General features: G+C 35.9%; 3 protein-coding genes across 21 annotated transcripts in view; 1 reads left to right on the forward strand and 2 right to left on the reverse strand.

The window, feature by feature from the left end:
- Positions 1-17,171, reverse strand: part of LOC127797210 (uncharacterized) — a 67,220-nt gene that overhangs the window by 45,681 nt on the left and 4,368 nt on the right. The window lies entirely within an intron of this gene.
- LOC127797209 (folate synthesis bifunctional protein, mitochondrial-like) overlaps positions 1-17,171 on the reverse strand; it is a 63,544-nt gene that overhangs the window by 29,198 nt on the left and 17,175 nt on the right. The window lies entirely within an intron of this gene.
- Positions 3,270-7,313, forward strand: LOC127797216 (cytochrome b5). The gene is made up of 3 exons (XM_052329901.1): positions 3,270-3,516; positions 6,672-6,738; positions 6,901-7,313. Exons 1-3 carry the CDS (start codon positions 3,430-3,432, stop codon positions 7,149-7,151), a joined length of 405 nt encoding a protein of 134 aa, XP_052185861.1. The 5' UTR covers positions 3,270-3,429; the 3' UTR covers positions 7,152-7,313.

A 17,171-nucleotide genomic window follows, 5' to 3' on the forward strand; every position in this document is an offset into this window, starting at 1 on the left:
AGGCTTACGCTCCAATCCAAACCTAGTGATTTTTCAATAATTAATACACACTCATACTGAAATTTAAATTAATGTTACTTATTTAAAGCGCAGCTTTTTTTGGGAATCATTGGCGTTGGACACTGTCCTTGCCTTAACCCAAGATTAGATTTAGCTACTCATCTTTATTTAAAAGTTAATTGACAGGAATTTAAATGACGTGATTTAAATAACAGAATTTAAATGACAGGAATTAAAATAGTAAAAACTAACTGGCCATTTAGGCGGTGGATAATTAAAAGATAAGAATTAAAATTACAGAAATTTAAAGGCATAAACTAACCGGTTATTTAGGCGGTGAATAATTAAAAGACAAGAATTAAAATTGCAGGAATTTAAAGGCATAAATTAACCGGCCATTTAGGCGGTGAATAATTAAAAGACAATAAATGACATAAGAATTTAAAAGAAGAAAAAAAAGACGTAAGATTATAAGAGAAAGTACTAAAGAAAATGAGAAAGAACAAGAACAATTCTCAAAGAGAGAATTATAAGGAAACAACTAAACTTTTATTCAAGAATAATAATCACACTTACAAATGCAATTAAGTGAGTTATTTATAGGCCACAAGATGCAATACAAACCACACATTTTCAATTATTCAATTTAGACATAATTATATCTAATAGGCACTCACACACTTAAAGTTAAATGGATTTTAGCTATAATACACACCTAATATTAAATGGATTTTAGGTAAAATACATACCTAATAAAGCACTCATAAAGTTAAATGGATTTTAGCTAAAACACACACCTAATAAAGCTCTCACATAAAAAATAAAAATAGATTTCTATAAATTGGTTTTTTAATCTTCATTAGGATTAAAAATAATCCTTGGGCCTTCTCCAAATAATATCTTCCATGGGTTGCTCAAATTGGGGCTTAATTCTTCATGGGCTTGAATTCTTCATGTCTAAAAAAAACAATTTAATGTTATTAATAAATTATATATTATATATATGTATTACACATGGCACATATATATATATATTAGATTATATTATATATATATATATTACATACATGCATATAATGATGTATATGTATTATATATAATTTTATATATTATTATTATTATTATTAAATTTTACTTTAAAATTTCATTTCATTCATTTTTCAATTTAAACTTGCATATAACCATAAAATATATATTAATATCTAATTTAAACCATTTTTAAGATCAAAAGAAGGGTATAATTATAACAAAATTTTTATAAAATTAACCACTAATCAGCTAGGCCTTGCTTTGAGGCCCCTCATCCATTCCCTCGAGTTTCCAGTGGCTGAAAGCAGCGATAGGAGGCATGGTCAGCAGCTTGGTTGGCCATGGCAATGTCCAATCTTTCAAAAATTTCACTTTTGCCCCTTTCAAATTTTAAAATTCCATTTCAGCCTTCTCCACGAAGTCCCTGGGCTTTCCATAATTTCCATTGAGACCCTCAAGTTATATACCTTCCATTTAATCCCCGTAGATTCTGGAAAAACACTATTTCGACCTTATTTGGGCAAAATTAAAAAATTGCACTTAGATCCAAATGTACATTTTGATCGTAAGCCCTTTTATTTCCTCTCGAAACCACTTAAGGGTTGTTCCTTATGCAAAATATGAATCTCCTCGGGATCTCGTTGACTTCTCGGAAGTCTCATACAACAATTCAATTTTTCAACCTAAATCATAGTTGTATTTTAAGTGTACCAAAAATAATTTCTGATTCAATTTTTTTCAATGTCATAAATCATGCCTCAAAATGTTCGTTAATACCATATTGATTTCCTAATACATCTCGATTCTAGGGTATTCCCTGCAGTCGATTTGATCACTCATAACTGTAATAAATTACCCTATAACCTCAATTTATCTGTAAATTTTATTTTCTCCCCAAGATAATTTACTTTTGAGTCCTTTAGAAATTCTTGGGTATTACACCAATGATTGGAACCAATTATCGGATTCCCCCAATTACAGTGGTTCATATATCTAAGAGTGAATTTGATCCAATGGTTGATTTTTTCTAGATTTAAAATAATTTTATTGTCAAAACTCATTTTTGAAAAAACGTTGCAATGATCGAAATTCATTATCAAATGAACCTCAATGATCCACATATCTAAAGATCAAAAGGATATAATGGTCAAATTTTTATAGATCTAGGTTTTAATATAAAATACCCATCCACGAGAAAGTCACATAAAACTTACTGAAAAGGCTGAAACCCATATGCCATCAATTGTTGAAGGAAACAAAGGCATCATTTGAGGCAATCATGGCTACTAAGGTGGTGTTGATGGGCGAGCATGGTGGTGCGAATTATGTGATGGAGCCAGTGGCTTGTAATGGGGGAAACAGTTGAAGGGAGAGAAAGATGTTGGTAGTGATGGCTGATAGGAACAAGATTGGCTGCTTGTCGACGTTAAAGGTAGAAATGAAGGGTCGACGTTGGCATCAACATTGGAGGGAGCGATAGGATTGATTGGAGACGACAATGAGAGATGAGGGAAAGGGGAAAGGCCAAACGAAGGAGAAGGCGAAAGGATTGAAGCATCGATTCGATTTTTTTTATTCCTCCATTCCTTTTCTTTTATATTAAGTGAAATAATGTAGTTTTATAACTTCGGTCGGTTCGATTATTTCAATTATTTTTAGTCTAAAAACTAAATCGAAACTGAAAAATTAAAATTTAAAAAAAAAAATCGAATCGAATCAAATTTCCACCAAAATCAAACTGAACCAACAATTTTGATCGATTCAGTTCTATTAGTCAGTTAAACCAAAATTTTGCACACTTCTAAATTTAAGCGTGTATTTTTAATTATGGCTAATAATTTGTAAATTTTTGTGTGTCGGCTACTTATTCTTTATTTTTAATAAAAATTTTAATTTTTTATTAAAAGATTATATTTAATTATGTAATTTATCAAAATAATTATAAATAAAAGCTAATCTTTCAGTTATAGACATGATTATAAAAATTTATAACTGTATGTTAAGAGTTACACGAATGTGACTATGAATATAAAAATCACTTTTTTGGGGACAATTTTACTATTTTTAAAAAAGTAATTATCGCTTACCATTTTTTTAAAAAAATTACTTTATAGACATTTGAAAGTTTTGAGAGTCGGTAATTCGGTAAATAATTTCAAAACTTGATAATGACAATTATTTTTTTGAAAAATAGTAAAATTGTCAAAAATTCCTTCTTTAGGGTTTGGAAATGAGAATGCTACCTCCAGGAGCTGGTGTTTCATTGGCCGATGAGAATCCTATAATCATAGAGAGAGAGAGAGAGGGAGAAAGCGAGTGACGGAACGGAAGCTTGCTTTATAGTTGGCGGAAGGACAATCTTTTTTGTTTTCAAATCCCTCACCCACGCGTCATACGAGTATGCCGATTCTAACGAAGCTAATTTCAATGCAAGAAGCTTCGCTGCACAACAGCAAGGACGATTGCTGGATCGTCATTGATGGCAAGGTCTATTGAACCTCCTCGACTTCTTTCTTTATTTTCTTCAATGGTTTTGAGACTTTGTGTTAATTTATTTTGTTTTAATTAAAGTTTAATGGACGTGCTTGTGGGTGCGTAGATGGATGTATCTGAGACTGCGTCTTTATCTGTTGATTTGCATATGTAGATTTGTTCTGTTGGTTTAAAGTTTAGACCTTTTAGTTTGATTTCCCCCGTTTTGACTTTAACTTTTGCTATACCACTGCTCTTCCATCTTCTTTCTTGTAGATCTTTTTGTTAATTTTCGTTTAGTTCTATTTTTGCTGCTAGGTTGATGTAAGCATATATGTTTAAGCATGTTACTGTTCTCCTAATTGAAATGTAGGTGGCAAATGGGTAATTCTTAGTTTCTTTGATGGCTACCTAAATAATCTCTTAATAGTAAAGAAGGATTTTTGGGATTTGGGGTGGCTTTTGATTTCACTTAAGCTCAAGAAGAGGACATAGGGTTATCCTGCCTAAGCTGCCTTAGTGTTGGTGAACTTTTCCAACTTGAGGGATCAACCAAAAATTGATAGTCGTTCTTGCTTCAATTTGTTGCAATTCCCTTATCTATGGGTTTGCCTACTGAAATTCAACACAATGGACAAATTATGAGTCATATCTATTTGGCAATTGCTGCCTACATCTGTACATTATCTTGTCTTTATATATAAAAATTAATTAAATTTTGGTATGTAAGATATGGAGAGTGTGGTAGAAGCTAAGATAGTCTCTGTTGTTCTATTTTTAAGCATGGATTGTACCTTATAACTTTATTTTGTTGGGCTACAATTAAAATCTATCAACTTTACCTGTTGGGAATAAGGCTTGGTGTGTAGTTGTTGTTTGGAAAGTGGATGTATTTTCTACCACGCTGATGCGAAGTACCAGTATGTTATGTGCAGTGGATATCTCATTTGATAAATTGTGACAAAATCCTTTAAATGCCCTTATACCAGAGTGCCATGCCCCACCAATTTTGGTGTATGCAACAACGAAAATGAAAGGAATGATGGCCTGGAGGTTTCTTAGAAGTTTCTGGAATTCTCTAGTCCCAGTAGTAGTAGAGTATTTTAGGCTTGTCTTGGACTTGGAGGGCTCTAAAAGGTTTTAGAGTGTCTTAAAACTTGTACTGGATGGCTTTGGACAGTTCTAGTGGTTCTGGAGTGTTCTATTACCTCTTAAGTTCTATCATATTCTTGTGTTATATCTAGGGTGGTTGTGTTGTGTTTATGAGGAACGTTTAAGAATTAGATCATAGCCATAGATTAGAGTTGATCTGGACCATCAGTTGTGATGTGAGTCTTCATTTGAGTCATGTATCCCTGAAATAGTTGAGTGTTCTATGGGATTGATGCTAGAGAGTTTATCTCACTAAGAGTGTTTCTCTTGCTAGCTTTGAGGTGTCTCATATTCTCAATCTCCTCAACATTTATATACATGGGTTAAGTTGACTTAGCACCAAGGGAGGGTGTAGCTGCTAAATGCTAGTCCCGTGGTCTCTTGGTAGGTCCAAGGCTGTGACAGGAAGCACCCTTTAAAAACCACTTGTGTACTAGAGTCTAGAGTGATAAACTTTGTTTCTCTTTCTCTTTATTATATTTTGGCTTAGTTTAAACCACTATGGATAAATTTTTAACGAACTTTGATAACAAGTGACCACTAATCACAAAGTTGATCACCTAACTCCATTATATATCTTTTTTTTTTCTTTAATTAACTCCATTATATATCTTAACACCCCTTAAATATGGTCAGGCCTTTCAGAGTGAAAAAAATCTATTGGACCTTATTTACACATCTTGAACATTTTAGGAAATATAGATGCATTATCCCATGTGGCCTTTCCCTGCTATATCTATTTGTAAAGATAGAAGTTTTAGATAATTTTTATCATACAAGATTACTTTGTTTCTTCTTAGAGTTTATTTTGTATTTTAGGCACAAGGATGTGTTACACACATCTGTGCATGTGTCCCACCTTTGTGAATGGCATATATGAAGAATAGGAAATTGTCATTAACCATATTGTAAGACAATCATACTGACATGGCAAGGTCTCTGGGATAGCACTGATCTCTGGAATGTGCCTACTGGGGGTAAAGGGGATAGTGAGGGACCGAGAGCATTTTGGTAGATAATAGAGCAAAAATGGCACAGATAAATTCCTGTGTTGTCTGTTATGATATTGGGCATGGCCTTCTATTTATATAAGGTTGTTAAGTGCATGCCCATCAACTTGTTTGATTTGGGTGCACGTTCTTGAATCTCAGATGGCTTGCTGGGATTAGTCCACCCATGAGTGGATGATCACTTGGGTGCCCCAAACTCCTGTCTTGGAGTGATCATGGGCTAGAGTCCTTGAATGGAGGGACAATGTCTATAATGAGTGTCTAGCACTGTTTCTGATTGCCTGCTGGTGTGCCATAAACCTTGAAGCCCTTCAAAATCTGCATCCACCCTCTCTCAAATTGGTCAATGTTTCTTGTATGAAGGATCAGGTTTTGGTACCAGTACCATTCTAGCTTCCTGATATGGTCAGTGATATAAACTCATTTATGGAAATTGGCCTCCAATGGATATATTTCCATTGGTTGGTCTATGATTCATACTGCTGCTAGATTGCTCTTTGTTTGGCCCCTCAGAAAGAACTTCAGTTGGATAAGGAATTTCCTATTGACTATCTGGATGTGCCAGCTATGCTTTTGATTGTATCTTTGTGATTCCCAACCATCTTCAGATTGTGGAGTTTAATGCGTATGGAGGACATATATCACTTGTTGCTTAGCCATTTTTGCCTACAAATTTTGTGGGGAGAAAAAGAAATTAATTTTAGAATATACTGTCCATCTCTTCACTTCAGTCTTGTTGTTGCTTACCCATTCAGTTGTCACTAACAAGCACCATCAAGATTAGGAAGGAGTTGTTGAAGGCAAGCCAGTTTACATTGTACTCTTGCTTTAATGTTTTCTTCTTTTCGTTTTGCTCTGCATCTTATTTTACTAACTATCCTTAAATGTCTCTGACTTCCCTTTAAGAAAATAGAAGGCAAAGATAAAAATCTTGTTGAAGATGTTAAGAAAATAATTTTCTTTTATTTATTCAGTTATTTAGTTTTACATTGTGTTTCTTTTTTGTAGGTATATGATGTGTCATCTTACTTGGATGAGCATCCAGGCGGAGACGATGTCATCCTTGCTGCAACTGGTATATATTTCTTATGCCTCATAATGGATTATAATTTTACAAGGTCCATCATGGAGCCCCATCCCCTCCCCAACCCCCTTCCCAATTTTTTTTTTTTTAAATACATATATTATGATAGATAGGTATCTATGGTATGACTTGGACTTGCAACTCTCAATGAAGGGAAAGATGCTCTTGATGAGTTTGAAGATGCTGGACACAGCGAAAGCGCCAAGGAGCAAATGGAAACCTTCTGCATTGGGGAGCTCGATCCGTCATCCCCCGCTACCCCTCAACTAGACATCGTCTCCAAGGAGCAGCCCGTGGAAATTACCAAGACGCTTAAGGACTTGACAGAGCATTATTGGGCTGTGCCTGTAACAGTTGTCGGCATCTCTGTTTTTGTTGGCTTCCTGTACTGGTGGAGAAAGTGAGGGCCCGAACTGTAACGACCCGTTAGTGGGTTTAGGTGTTATGGGTATTTTAGTTTGCACATTAGAGTTGTTGCTTTTATTAATTAATTGTTAAAAATATTATATGTGTTGGTAATAGGGTAAATTAATGAAAATAATATTTTTGTGAGAAGATAATTATAAGTGGATCAATGTCTTTGTGAGTATAAATAAAGTGTGTAGAAAAGCCTCAAAGTTGTGGGCTAAATGGGTTTGGGCCTTATTTGAATTAGGCCATTGATAAATAATTAAATTTTAAGTGTAAATGAATTGGGTTGAATCCAAATCTCAAAAAAAGTCCATTGAGCCTTAGTTGGATTGGGCATATATTTTGACTTGGGCTTGGGCCATGGGCATAGAGAATGGTATCTTAAATAAAAAAAAATATTAAGAAAATGGCAAAATGACCAAAAGGGATAAGAGATAATTGAATTGTGTGTGTTAGTACGAGGGGCAAATTAGGGAAAATCAAAAGGGAGATGGATTGGAGGGAGTTGGGATACAAGTTTCCCCCATTTTTCCCTCATTTTCTTCCTTCTTACTTTCTTACTCACTTTTCCCTCTCTCGATTGTCTTTTCTACCTCCATTGTTCTTCTTTATTGGAGCTTAAGTGGAGAATTTTCAATTTGAATGAGTGTCTTCATCTCTTTGGATTTGCAACCATCTAAGGCAAGTTCTCTTCCTTCTTGTTTCATATGTAAGATTTTCTTCTTCTTCTCCTTATGATTGTGTAAGTTCTTCTTCTTTTGTTTATCTTTTAATGTAAGTTCTTCAACCTTGTTTCCATCTTAGAAGGCTAGTTTCCTTCATTTTTAAGTTGTTCATGCTATGTTCTTTGGCCTATAACTCCTTGTGTTTATATCCAAATTAAGATCCGTTTGTTGGGTTGTAAACTAGACATCTTAAAATTTATTTTAGACACAAGAATTGAATTTTTTAACTAAGATTTTAGCCCGTGATAGCCTTGTAAATCCCTGTTAAGATCTGAAAATTTTACTGCTTTCGAGTAAACTGACATTGTTGTACTCTTTAGGGTATAACTCTATGTGATTATATCTGATTTAAGATCTGTTTATTTTTGTGTAAATTAGACTCGATAATCTTTATTTGATAATTTTTCGCTACGTTTTGAGCCTATAGTAGCCTTGTTAATTCTTGCCCAGAATCTACTTTGTTTTTGGATAATCTGTTTTTGTTTCAATTTTTGGGGGATAACGTTCTGTGGTTATATCCGAATTGTGATCTGTTTATTTTTCTATAAATTAAACATCATAGGATTTGATTCGATACAAGATTTGAAATTTTTGGTTATGATTTGAACCCATAACAACCTTGTTGAATTCTATCTAGAATTCTGTAAATTACTATTACAAATTCTGCCTTGTTCCAATTTTTGTGGAATATCTCCTTGTGGTTATTTCCGATTTCAAATCCAGTTGTTGTTCCAGAAACTAGACTCATTAGGCTTTGATTTGGTATTATATCGTTTGTGGTATTTGACCACATATTGAGCATGGATCGGATTTTTGAAAATATGCTTGAAATATGAAAATTTCTGAAAAATATTGTTATTCAATTCTTCCTATGTTTAAAATTATGATTTTTGTCTAGTTTCTTCCCATTTTTTGAATTATTCTTGATAACCCTCATTTTTGGATAAAAGGGTTTTATTCTCCTTATTTCGATAAATCTTGCAGTATTAATTGGTTTTCTTGATGAACATTGCTAAAATCTAAATAGGGTTTTGTGTCACCTTACATTTCTTAAGGAATGACATTTCTTGATTAGGGTCTAGTGTCATGCAAGATTTGGTGTTTCTTGCATGTATAAATTTTGGTTCCTTGTGGTTGTTATTAGGATAAAAATATATTATAAATATTGGTTGGACATTTCTATAAGTATGAGTAAATAAATGCATTAAAATTTACCATGTGATTATGAGATAGTGCACACCTTAATTTATGTAATTGTGCATGATACGCATGATTTGAAAATTTTCTTAATCATTGAGGATTGATATGAAATTGGAATATGCATATATAATGCATGATTATACTGATTTGCGCACTTATTATTTTGAGCGACGACTATATCCGTGGGTGAGAAATGATATCATATGAGTGCTTGACGCGGGTGAGGTGGCCATCAACAAGGCTCCCACGGCCAATATATATGCATCACGAAAATACATCAAGCAATAACAATAGTATATTCATGTATGGATATATTGGCCGTGGGAGCCTTGGGATTTATGTGAAAAATTCCCTATTATTGGTGCATGTGCATAAGCATGGAAATGACTACATAATATGTATAATAATCATAACATAGGAAATTGACGTAAATGTAAAACTTATGAGTTGTGTTATACTGATAGCTTCTCATAGAGTTGTTGTTCACTCTATCTTGATTATCTATGCATTTGATTCCATATCTTCATGCTTTATAAATATACTTGCTGAGGCTTGTAGCTCACCTTGTTGTACTCTCGTGTCATTTCAGGTAAAGGTAAAGCAGTGGTTGAGGGCGAGTCCAGTGGGACTAAAGCCCAGGGTTAAAGATGTACAGAGATCTCCCAGATTAGATTGTCCATGTTAGTGTGTGTGAAGAGGGCATGTGTGAGGGAATTTTATGTTATAAAATTTGTTAGTGCCCTTATATTTCATTTTGTGTAGGCCATGGTGCCAAGATGTTGAAAACCTTTATGTTGGCTTCCGCTGAATTTATCTAAGGATTGTAATGTGGTGTTATATGTTATTGTTCTATATCATCTTTGTGATGACCTCCTTTCGGATATCCTATGCTAGCGAGACTATTCGGGAGTGGACCACTACACAAACAGCTTCTGCCCTGGGCACTTGGAGTAATCGCGATTCAAATTTGGAATTATCAGAATCATAGTCATTGAATGAACTTTAATAGTATATTTTTCTCCATAATTTTGAGGATTGAAGTTCAATCTGAATGTCCATTCGTTATCAACTCTGTGACACGATTGAGTGCCAGTGTAGTTTGATATCAACTGTTATATTGATTGAGACACTGATAACCTGCTCAAGGGTGCCTGGAACTAGAAGAAATTATTAATACATTAGTCTTCATCTGGATGACAACAGTTGTGAACTTGGGGAAGATTGATTGATTGTGCATGTATATTAAAAATGTCATATTTGAATCTCACACACACTTTAGTGTAATTTTTTGTGGATCGAAGCAACATTTAATTAAGCGAAATCACACGAATTCATGAGTTTACTATTGCAGCATGTTCAAAATCTTGCTTTGGATTTTTATGCAAGGAATGTACGTACAACTTTCTCCATCTGTTTAGTCTCAACTGAGAATGATGAAATCTACCATTTTGAATTGGCATCAGTTTGCAACTCAAATTCTGATTGCCGAATCCAAATCTTGTTTCTACTATGTGGTATACATGAGCTCAGCTCTTGATTAACCTTATCCAAATGATTTAACACAATTTAGAACTTGCTAAAATTACCCAAATTCAACTTTAAAAGCTTAGTACTCAACTTATTCACAACTCCATTGCTACCCCGTCAATGGAACAAAATTTTCTCCCAAAGTGAGGGTAACCGCTACGCGAGGGTCAAGTTGCATACAAAAATAACCCTTGTTAAAAGCAAAAGCATAGCTGCCACTAGAATTGAATGCACACCATTTGGAAGAAGTAACCATAAAAGCTCTTGAGAAAACTGTACTCAAAGTCAATTGTTTTGCCAAGAAATTTCTATTTTCTCTCACAAGAAATGTTAATCTTTAGACTCCTGGAAATCAACATCATTCGAGCTTCTCCATCAGTAGTCTTGTTCAATCCTCGTCCTCTTTGCATCCTTTGAATTCCAAAGTTGCTTTAGTACGAGACTAGGTAGTTTCTTGAAGCATTTCCATACTGATGGCTCACACTTCCCTCATCTTTGGCCCATTATGAATGGGAGACCTGGAGTGAGGTCAGAGAGAAATAAGTTTCTTTCTAATCACACAAGCAGTCTCCTCCATTTCAACATAGCATCACAAACCTTCACAGCATCAAGGTTATATCGAACATTGTGTACTTTGACAATATTTGCACCACTCAGAATTGCAGTAGGTTGCCACAAATATCACCTAAAAGCTTTTTTCTGGAAGGTCCTATCAAAATAGGAGCATGAGATAAACCTAAGCTCTTCCTTGTAATCTTTGCTCGAATGGTCAATAAACCTGTTAGAATTTCCAAATTATGTTCAGTCTTTTTTGAGAATCCAATACCTGGGTCAATAATAATCCTCCAAGCTAGGATTCCTAACAATTCGACATCTCTAACTAGTAAATGTAACTCAGAACCAACCTATTTGCAAACATCATCATATTGCAGATTTTCACTATTTTGCATAGTGGATGGATCTCCCCTCACGTGCATTGCAACATAAGGTTCCTTAAGGCCTGCAATGACACTATGCATTTTAGAGTCTAGTTGTCTACCAGACACATCATTTATAAGATGAGCCCTTTTGCTGACTGCTTTTGAAGCAACCATCGAATAAAAAGCGTCGACAAATAAAAGTTTCTCTTCAGCCTCAGGCATCTTCATAATAGCTTCTAGGATAGGGATTAACCTATCCAATTCTTCCTCATCAGAAATCCTAGATGTCATTGGCCGTGTGGATTGTGCACCAAAATCAATTATATTTGCACCCTCGAAAATCATCAAATGGGCCTAAGAAACTACTGCTTCCACTGATTGAAACCTACCTCCATCACTGAAACTATCTGGGGTTAGATTAAGAATACCCATGATAGAGGTTCTTGCCCTCCAATCCCATAGTCAATTTCCCACAAGCAAGAGCCTTTTTAATCCATCCTTGCCAATAAGGGATTCACCACCAAGTTTCTCCCATGATTCAAAAAGCCCACCAACATAGGCTGACAAACCATGCTAGCATGCCACAATATCATTGTCAATAGATGATCCCAACAAATCCATCAATGGAGCCATTACAAATGGTCTCTCCCAAATTCTTTCATGGGTACTGTAAGAATTTCTAAGTGAATTCTGAATTTCCTATTGAACAATATGTCCAAATCAATTGGTCTTAGGTCATACCTTATCCTGTTAGTATGCCCTAAGTCCTTTTCAATTTTCTTAAGCACTCCTAATAGTTCATGAAGCCCAAGTCTAGTAACACCTCGAACGACAGAGTTGAGGAAGAGAGGTTGATATGTAGTGTTAAAAAACGCGCTAAACGCTAGTCGGGCGCTAGGCTGGGGCCTAGTGCCTAGGCGGCGATTAGGAAAAATGTTTTTTTTTTTTTCTAAAAAACTTTTGATGTAATTTGATATTATTTTTACGTAAATCAAAGTTGAAAAGACAAGTGAAATAATGAAATTAAGGTTGAGAAAACAAACCATTATATTAGTTATAAGTTCAAGAATGTAGAAGCAGCAATAATACAACATAAACCATATTCGAAGAATCTAAGTCTAACTATCTAATTGGTCTTCTTCCTCTCCATATTCCTCCAATACACGATTTTCATCAGACTCAAATCAAATTCATTGATTTCTTGCTCATCTTCTTCTTCTGATTGAAAATCATCTTCATGAAGCTCTCTCATCCTAGAACTTCTTCGAGCTTGAAACATCTCGTCTGCTCTCGATGCTTAATCAACCACTTCCCAAGTGAGCCCCATACTAGGCTCAACTTCTTCATCATCTTCTTCATCATCTTCTTCATCAACGATCCATCCTTGTGCATTACTAGCATCACTAGCAAGTAGCACATCAACATTCATTTCCTTCTCTCTTTTGTGCTTGTTCATCAATTTCGCATTAAATTGAACATAGACTGGATTGTTCAATCGATTCACGTCTAGTTTATTTCTTTTCTTCGTATGTATCTACATAAATAAAATAAAAGTAATATTAATATAAATGATAAGTTGATAATGATAACTAATTGATATTAAATAATATAATTCATATATACACTAACCCTTTCAAAAGTGTTCCAATTTCTTTCACAACTGGATGAACTAGTGGTTAACCAGAAAATCTTTCTCGCCATTCGTTGCAAGTTTGAAGTTTGATTTCCATAATTCATCCACCATGTAACTACATAGGTTAAACAAATATAAAGTAAACAAATTTAATTTATACATTAATACACAATAGAAAGGATTAAATGAATTTTATACCTGGATTATAATTGTCATCATTTTTTGCACACTCTTGAGTTGCCCATAATTTTTCAAAAGCTCCCTCTTTACGAGTATACTTTGGCAACTCAACATTTATAGCATGGCCTTGCAATTCACCATCATAAAACATCTCCACACAGTTAAAAAGCCCATCCATCACTTCATTATCAAGTTGTATATCCATATCCTTGAAAAAGTAATAGGGATTCAAAAGGTAAGCTGCAAAATGTAGTGGACTATCTAGCCTATCTCTCACCTTTGCTTCAATAATCTCCATAATAGGCTTATAGTTATTTTCAAGATTATTTAAGACCTCCTTAATATCTTCCTTTGCCTGCTTAATTTCTCCACATAAAAATCCCTTAAAAGGATTTCTATCCGCATCAACAATTTGAAGCACCTTCACCAAAGGTGCAAAAACCTTAAGGCATACAGTCACACCATTCCAAAAAGTAATGCTCATCACAGTACCATATGCTATTTTCCCTTTAACAATCTTCGACCATTTGCACTCCTCCCATTCAGAGTTGGTAAACATTGCCCTCAATTGGGCCTTTTTTCTCTATCAAACCCTACAAAGTCAAGAAAGCATAAGCGAATCTAGTGACTTCTGGTTTCACTATATCCCTCTTTTTCGTAAATGACCTCATTAAGGACAAGGTCTTATGGTGTGCATAAATGAAAATTGTGAAACTCTTAGCCTAATCAATGACTTTTTTATACCTCGACAGTTTTCCAATACTTTCAAGCATCAAATTGATGGTATGAGTAGCACATGAGGTCCAAAAGATATTTGACCTCTTCACCTTCAACAATCTTGCTGCTCCCATATTGTTGGCAGGATTGTCGGTTATTACTTGGATGACATTTTGTGGCCCAACTTGCTTAAGGCACTTGTCCACATACTCAAAGATGAGTTCACTTGTATGTGCTTCATCTGAAGACTCTCTGGAAGAAAGGAAAGCAGAACCTGCGTTAGAATTAACACATAGGTTCATGATGCTCATTTTTCTGTTTGTCCAAGCATTTGTTATAATGGAGCACCCATTTCGTGCCCATTTTTCTTCATGCTTCTTCAATAACTCTTTTGTTCTGTCAACTTCTCCCTTTAATAACGATTTCTTCAATTGGTATTGACTGAGAGGTTTGAAGCCTGGCCCAAATTGACCAACCGCCTCAACAAACAATTTGAAGCTATCATGGTCAATAACATTGAAAAGTATACCAGTTTCGTACACCCATATAACACAATATTCATGAACAGACTATGTTCTCTCTTTAAATAGTGTTTCACTAATATTTTGTTGCCTTTGGGTCATTCCCGCACTCAAACAAGTTTCAGGGCTGATGGAGCTAGCAAACTTATCCATAGAGCCAAGAGTACGAGACGTTTTTCTACTACCTAACTCTTGCAATTCATCTTCATCATCCCCTTCCACCCTTTCAGAGATATTAACAGATGATCTCATCAAATATTCCTCCTCCTTCTTATTTTTCTTCTTACTCTTTGTCTCGGCAATAGCATTCTTACATTTGGCTTGATCAGCCGAAGAAGATTTTGGACATACAAAAATATTTCCAGAAATGTGGCCAATGTGTTATTTTACTCTGTAAACACCTCCAGACATAACTTTACCACACAACTTACATTTAATTTTATCCATATTCTTCGGATCAATTAACATTCTATACTCCCATCTGACATCATTTGACTTCCTTTTAAGAATTAAGGAGGCCTCGGATGATGCCCCCGTACTCCTAGTCCTATTCGACATCATTTCACTTCCTGTTTTTTTTTTTTTTTTCCTGAGTATTGAATAATTGACATTGAAATTGAATTAAAACAAACATCTAATGAACTAGTATTATAGATCAACAGCTACAGCAGAAACGCAAGCTTGCTGCTTGCTTGTTGCTACAACGTGCAACAAGGAGCAACAAACAATGTTTTTTACTAAATAATAGGAGGCGGAGGAAGATGGATACATATCGGAGGAAGACGAGATCGGTGACAAGAGCTGACAACCAATAAATGAGATTGGCGGCGACGAGAGAGAACGAGCAACAGGTGAGGTCGGCGGCGACGAGAGAGCACGACCAAGAAACGAGATCAATGGCGGCAACGAACGGCTAAGAGGAGATCGAAGGCGAGAGAGAGAGAGAGAGAGGACACCCAATGAACGACCAGAGGAGGTCAGTGGCGCTGCCCGGGCCACCTAGGCGTCGCCGTGGCCTAATTAATCAGGCTTGACGCTTAGGGGTGCTGAGCAACCCTTAATCGCTGCGGCCAGTGGTTGCCTAACGCCTAGCGGCTGCCTAGGCCGAATTTTTGAACACTGCTGATATGTCACATAAACTGGTTGTGTCTCATATAAGCAGGCATGCCTTTTAATTTTTGTGCCTAATTGCTTCATTAATCGCAATGCTTCATGAAAATTATGAAGTCTATCACCCATATTACTTCCTAAAGCTATTGTAACTTCCTGTTCTTGTAAATGAACTTCCACCGAGGTATCTGAGGACGAATGGAATAAAGAAAGGCATACTGCCACAAAGAAGACAAAAGACAGGTATACATCAAGATAGTTGCAAAACCATCCAACAATATTTCACACATATGAACATAAGTGTGCAGTTAGGCATTTAAAAACTTTTCTTCCATGAAACTATTTTCTAATGAAAAATTAAAAACCTGAAGCTCAACCCTTCAATGACATCACCCCCAAACACAATTAATCCTTCAACTCTAATATATGTGTAACAATTTTTACGGTCATTTCTAAGATATAATTTTGTTTGGAGGATCACCACACAACCATCAACCTCATGTTTCTCAGAACTTGAAAACTCAACTGAGCACACTAAAGCCTGGTCCCACAAAATTTACACAACAATATGAGCCCTTAATCAAAAAATGGATATAATTTCTAATTCTAATGGAATTCAACAATAATCTAAATCAACAAAGGTTAGATCCTATAATAATTACATTTAACATATGGGACAACAAGCAAGAAAGTGGAGACCACCCCTAACAGATTTCCTGGAAGCAAGTCCAAACCCAAATTTGATGGGCCCTAGCTGTTTGAAGATGTTCATGTTAGGACCGACCTTCAACCGACAATCTTGGAAGTCAGTTTCTTTCCAAATTATGACAATTATAAGAGTACGTTGATGCAATGCTTTACATCTCAAGAAACAGATGCATGTGTTGAAGAACTCTATGAAATGGAAGAAACCCCGTGGTCTTCTGCATTGAAAAAGTCTGCTGAAATAGTACAATCAACTAAATTACATTCTAGGTTTGAGGCTGAATGTCGCCCAGAACAAGGTATATGTATAGTCAGTGCCGTACTTGAGATTTTGGGGCCCTGACGCAAAATGTAAAAATGGGCCCCGGAATTTGATGAGCCAATCGGCAATCGAGAGGTAGCGAGACACCAGCGACAGCGAGCGACGGAGCAAAAGGCAAGAGCGGTGAGCCACCAGCCACAAGACCAAGCCGACGAGGGCGAGCAATGGAGGACGAGTTGGCGAGGGTGCGAAACTGTGACCGTGCGATGAAGTGACAGAGCGAGAGAGAGGCAGTGAGTGACAGAGAGTGAGCCACTGGCCAGGCAGCCACGAGGGCGAGGGCGAGCGATCGAGTAGCAAGAGGAGAAAGCGAAGAGTGACAAAGCAGCGAGAGGAGAGAGAGGTAGCGAGCGACAGAGCAACGAGAGGCAAGAGCGAGGGTGAGCCACCGACGGCGAGGACGAGGCACAAGGGCGAGCCAGGAGTGACGAAGCAAGAGAGGCAGGGCAACAA

The sequence above is a fragment of the Diospyros lotus genome, chromosome 3 (genome assembly GCF_014633365.1).
Source record: "Diospyros lotus cultivar Yz01 chromosome 3, ASM1463336v1, whole genome shotgun sequence".
Lineage (NCBI taxonomy): Eukaryota > Viridiplantae > Streptophyta > Magnoliopsida > Ericales > Ebenaceae > Diospyros > Diospyros lotus.

Excerpts from the sequence above, each read along its gene's own strand:
- LOC127797216 (XM_052329901.1), top strand. The coding sequence starts at position 3,430 with ATGCCGATTCTAACGAAGCTAATTTCAATGCAAGAAGCTTCGCTGCAC. Across the intron at positions 3,517-6,671 it reads GGATCGTCATTGATGGCAAG|GTATATGATGTGTCATCTTA; the intron begins GTCTATTGAACC and ends TCTTTTTTGTAG. Across the intron at positions 6,739-6,900 it reads TGTCATCCTTGCTGCAACTG|GGAAAGATGCTCTTGATGAG; the intron begins GTATATATTTCT and ends CTCTCAATGAAG.